This window comes from Chaetura pelagica, unplaced genomic scaffold, assembly GCF_000747805.2.
Source record: "Chaetura pelagica isolate M959 unplaced genomic scaffold, ChaPel_1.0 scaffold1986, whole genome shotgun sequence".
NCBI classification, from domain to species: Eukaryota; Metazoa; Chordata; class Aves; order Apodiformes; family Apodidae; genus Chaetura; species Chaetura pelagica.
In genome coordinates this window covers 19,033-24,436 of record NW_009953784.1, presented here as the reverse complement: position 1 = coordinate 24,436, position 5,404 = coordinate 19,033, and the positions used below count along the sequence as shown (strand labels likewise).

The 5,404-nt window shown below is 55.7% G+C and overlaps 1 protein-coding gene across 1 annotated transcript; it reads left to right on the top strand.

The window, feature by feature from the left end:
- Positions 1-209: 209 nt before the first annotated feature.
- UBXN6 (UBX domain protein 6) lies at positions 210-5,404 on the top strand (the record flags this gene model as incomplete). The annotated part of the gene is made up of 9 exons (XM_010000887.1): positions 210-280; positions 384-515; positions 1,403-1,500; positions 2,157-2,232; positions 2,323-2,407; positions 3,110-3,329; positions 3,927-4,057; positions 4,673-4,818; positions 5,276-5,404. Coding segments are annotated over 9 exons (1,088 nt in total), but the record flags the coding sequence as incomplete, so codon positions are not given.

The window sequence follows — 5,404 nt, the reverse complement described above, 5'->3', positions numbered from 1 at the left end:
GGTCTTCTTGGCCACAAGGGCACTTTGCTGGATCAGCTGGGATGGCTCCAAACCAGAGGGGGGTGTCCTGGGTGGGGAGCAGTGGGTGCTGCTCTCAGGGATGTGGAGGTGGCTCTGGGAAGTCTCACAGGAGTGGGGGGTGATGCTCACCTGGGGGTTCTGCACAGTCCAAACCCCTCCAAGATCCTCTGTTCCCACCCTCATTCCAGGATTGTCTCTTGCAGTGAGGAAGGAACTGATGGCTGAGGCAGCTGCCAGTGAGAAAAAGGTGGACACAGAGGTATGAGACACCAGTGTTCCCTGAGCCACCCCATCCCCAGGGATTGAAATCCAAGCTCTGACCTTCTTGGGATCAGCTGGGTGCCTGGTTGTGTCTCCATTAGGATCCCAGCTCCTCGGACATGGAAGGGGCAGCTGCCCCCTCTGTTTCAGGGATCTACTTCATCTGCCCCTTGACCGGCGTGGTTGTGAGGAAAGACCAGAAGGAAAAGCACCTCAGGGAAGCCATCCAGTCGGTGAGGAGCCTGGGATGGTCCTTGGGCTGGAGCAGCTCTGCTCTGGAGACAGGCTGGGAGAGTTGGGGGGTTCAGCCTGGAGAAGAGAAGGCTCCAGGGAGACCTTAGAGCAGCTTCCAGTGCCTGAAGGGGCTCCAGGAAAGCTGGGGAGGGACTTGGGACAAGGGCAGGGAGGGAGAGGACAAGGGGGGATGGATGAAAAGTGGCAGAGGGAGATTGAGGTGAGACATGAGGAGGGAATTGTGGAGTGTGAGGGTGGTGAGAGCCTGGCCCAGGTTGCCCAGGGAAGCTGTGGCTGCCCCATCCCTGGCAGTGTTGAAGGGCAGGTTGGATGGGGCTTGGAGCAGCCTGGGCTGGTGGGAGGTGTCCCTGCCCATGCAGGGGGTGGGACTGGATGATCTTTAAGGTCTCTCCACTGCAGACCAGTCTGAAATTCCATGATATGCCACCTTCCCACCTTCTCTTCCTCCTCCAGCAACACAACAGGGACCTTTCCCTTCTCCACCTTCTCCCTGTGACATCTCCAGTGTCTCCCAGCTCTATCCCAGCCCTACCAGTGCCTGTCCGAGCTCCCTCCCTTCAGCTTACTGGGAATGCTGCCACTGGGAGCTCTGGCTCTGTGCTGCTTTTGCCTGGGACAGAGTTCATGGTGCTGTGGTTTCTCTGTGTAATGATCACAGGGTTAATTAGCCACTTCCTGCCTGGAAATTGGGAAGCAGTGAATAAATCCCTTCATTTAACCTATTAAATTATATTTAGCCCAACCCACTTCTTTTTTCCCCTTCCATTTCCCTCCCCCTAACTGGAGGGGGAACAAGAGTGGTGCTGAGCTGGGTTGAGGGGCACCATCAGCTCCCCCCTGACCTTCTTCTCTCCTTCTCCTCCAGTATTTCTCCATAGATCCTGTGGCTGCTTCCATCATGGAGATTCACACCTTCAACAAGGACCGGGAGAAGCTCCGAGTGGGTGTGGAGACCATGGCCAAGTAAGTGGGACCGAACACATGGGGGGCTTGTCCTTCTCCAGGCAAAGTCTGAAGGCAACCAAGCCCTTGAGCAATCTGAAGTGGTAGTTAAGAAATGAGGTCAGCATCTCTGAGGTGGTTTAAGGGTTTGGTCACAACTCCCAGGAGGTTTGGTCACAACTCCCAGGAGGTTTGGTCACAACTCCAGGAGGTTTGGTCACAACTCCCAGAGGGTTTGGTCCAAACCCCCAAGGGGTTTTGTCACAACTCCAGGCGGTTTGGTCACAACTCCCAGGAGGTTTGGTCACAACTCCCAGGAGGTTTGGTCACAACTCCCAGGAGGTTTGGTCACAACTCCCAGGAGGTTTGGTCACAACTCCAGGAGGTTTGGTCACAACTCCAGGAGGTTTGGTCACAACTCCAAGAGGTTTGGTCACAACTCCCAAGAGGTTTGGTCACAACTCCCAAGAGGTTTGGTCACTATTCCAAGCCATTTGGGAGCTGTTGGTTGAGATCTTATCTCTGAAACACTGATGGATTTTACTTTTCCTGAAGTTCTTCAGCTCTTTTTATCTGTGAGAAATACTGTGAGGTGGCTCAGTCTCTCCTGACACCTTAGGGTGGCTTGTCCTGAAGTGCCTGCTTTGATCCATACAGGACATTTCCTCTTCCTGCAGGTACCTGGATAACATTTATCTCCATCCAGAGGAGGAAAAGTACAGGAAAATCAAACTACAGAACAAAGTGTTCCAGGTGAGATCAGGACTCCTGCAGTTGTTCTGCCAAGGAAAATCTGTGCCTGGAGCATTGGGAATACATTGGGATTCTTTCCTTTTCTTCCAGGAAAGGATAAGCTGCCTAGAAGGGATCCACAGATTTTTCCAGGCTGTTGGGTTTGAGATGAAAACGCTGCCAGTTCCAGGCCAGGGTAAGAATTCTCAGTGTATTCAACTGATCCCACCTGGAACAGTGTCCAGTTCTGGAGACCCCATCATAAGAAGGACATGGAGCTCCTGGGGACTCCAGAGGAGGCCACAGAGATGATCCAAGGGCTGGAGCAGCTCTGCTCTGGAGCCAGGCTGGGAGAGTTGGGGGGTTCAGCCTGGAGAAGAGAAGGCTCCAGGGAGACCTTAGAGCAGCTTCCAGGGCCTGAAGGGGCTCCAGGAAAGCTGGGGAGGGACTTGGGACAAGGGCAGGGAGGGAGAGGACAAGGGGGGATGGATGAAAACTGGAGGAGGGGAGATTGAGGTGAGACATGAGGAGGGAATTGTGGAGTGTGAGGGTGGTGAGAGCCTGGCCCAGGTTGCCCAGGGAAGCTGTGGCTGCCCCATCCCTGGCAGTGTTGAAGGGCAGGTTGGATGGGGCTTGGAGCAACCTGGGCTGGTGGGAGGTGTCCCTGCCCATGCAGGGGGGGGGACTGGATGATCTTTAAGGTCCCTTCACACTCAAGCCATTCTATGAAACCAGTCAGGAGTGGGAGGGGATGTGGGACATGCTGGGTGGCTGAGGGAGCTCCAGGGCTGTCACAGAACCAGCACTTCCCCTGCTCAGCCACAGCTCCTCACCCTCACGTTCCACACGTGAACTCACACCAAGAACAAGATTCAATTCCCATCCCTCTTGCTTGTAGAGACCCCAGAGGAGTTCTACGTGCTGAAGGAAGACATGCTGACCAGGCTGGAAGATCTCAAGGACTACAAAGAGCAGCTGCTGAGCTCGGAGCCCGTGCGGGCCCAGCTGGACCGACAGCTCCAGCTCTTCCAACCCTCCCCGGCAGCCGCGCAGTTCGAGCTGCCCGAGGACTTTTACAGCCTGAGTGCAGAGGAGATCAGACGGGAGCAGCGGCTCCGGTGAGGCCCGGGGGGGGGCCCTGAGCCTGGCACTGAGTCATTCTCCCCCTCTGGTCTGGTGAGAACCCACCTGGAGCACTGGGTCCAGTTCTGGAGCCCCCAACATCAGGACATGGAGAGAGTCCAGAGGAGGCCACGGAGATGATCCAAGGGCTGGAGCAGCTCTGCTCTGGAGCCAGGCTGGGAGAGTTGGGGGGTTCAGCCTGGAGAAGAGAAGGCTCCAGGGAGACCTTAGAGCAGCTTCCAGGGCCTGAAGGGGCTCCAGAAAAGCTGGGGAGGGGCTTGGGACAAGGGCAGGGAGGGAGAGGACAAGGGGGGATGGATGGAAACTGGCAGAGGGAGATTGAGGTGAGACATGAGGAGGGAATTGTGGAGTGTGAGGGTGGTGAGAGCCTGGCCCAGGTTGCCCAGGGAAGCTGTGGCTGCCCCATCCCTGGCAGTGTTGAAGGGCAGGTTGGATGGGGCTTGGAGCAGGCTGGGCTGGAGGGAGGTGTCCCTGCCCATGCAGGGGGTTGGATCTGGATGAGCTTTAGGGTCCCTTCCAACCCAAACCATTCCATGATTCCTTCATGCTCAGAGCTGCTCTCCCCCCTGCAGGACAGAAGCAGTGGAGAAGGCTGCCCTGCTGAGGACCAGAGCCATGAGAGAGAAGGAGGAGCAGCGGGAGCAGCGCAGGTACAACTACACCCTCCTGCGCGTGCGCTTCCCTGACGGCTACGTCCTGCAAGGTAACCTCACCCCTCCTTCCTCCACCCTCCCAAGCTTCTGAGAACACTTGTGCTGCAAGAGTTTGAGTAACAAGCAGGCCCTGAGCTGTGCTGGGAGAATAATGAAAGCAACAAAACCCAGGGAGAGGCAACACTGCTCTGACCTCTTCCCATTTCCCAGCCCTGTCCCTGCCTCACCTCTGCAGGGTTGAGGGGAGGGGGAAGCACTTTAAGGTGCTGTTAATTAAATTGTGCCCTTCCCAGGCTCCTGCCAGCCTCATTTAATCCATTTCTTACCCATTTGTCAGGAGCAGCCAGCATGAGGTGGCCTGTGTGGTGTCAGGTTGTACAACTGTGTCAACCCTCTGCTTGTTGGTTTTTTTGTTGCAGCAGAGCTCAGGGAATTAGTATTTCAGGCTTCCCCAACTCCTTGTTCCAGGCTGGCAGGGGCTTGTGAAGCCCTGGTTTTGAATTTGAGGAATTCTGCTTTTATGCTTCTCAGCAGCTCCTTGTGGCACTGAGGGAGTTGAGGAAGTCAGTGGCACTACCTGAGCCCCATGGAACCCACCACAAAAAGGGTGGATTTGGTAAATGCCAGAGCCTGGCTCCATCTCTCCCCTCATTTTCTCCTGGCAGGGACTTTTTATGCACGAGAACCAGTGTCTGTGCTCTACAGCTTTGTGAGGGAAGCCCTCCGAGATGACTGGCTGCCCTTTGAGCTGCTGGGACCTGGAGGGCTCAAACTGACTGATGAGAACTTGGCCTTCAACGAATGTGGGCTGGTGAGTCAATAAAGAAGAGCTGATCCCTTCCCTGGGGGCCTTCAGGATATCAGAGGCAGCTGCTCCTCTCAGAAGGGTGTGTCTTCTGCTCTCAGGGCCTTCAGGTTGTGCTCTGGCCCCTTCTTTTTAAGCACAAGCAAAGTAGTAATTGCTTGAGGGCTCCTGGCTGGGGGTCTGTCAGGAAGGAGCTGCAAGGACTGACCTGGAGCCAACACAGGTTGCTGGAGGTGCCAGCAGCTCTGCTGGAGGATCAGCATCCACACTGGGAAGAGGGAAGGCAGCAACTGTCAGGCAGGGGCAGCTCTGGCCCCCAGAAAGCCCTGAGGAGCTTCTTGCAGAAATCCACAGTTTAGTTGAAGTGCTTTCAGTTTTTCCAGCTCTGGGAACACACAAGGTTGTGTTAGGAGGTGAAAGGATGAAATGGCTGTAGCTCCATAACTACCTCCCTCTGTCCCAGGTGCCCTCAGCCCTCCTGACTCTCTCCTGGGATGCAGCAGTCATGGCAGACATCCAGGAATCCAGAGAGGAGCAACCAACAAGCCCCCTGAAACCAGAACTTCTCTCCAGAGTCCAGACACTGTCATGA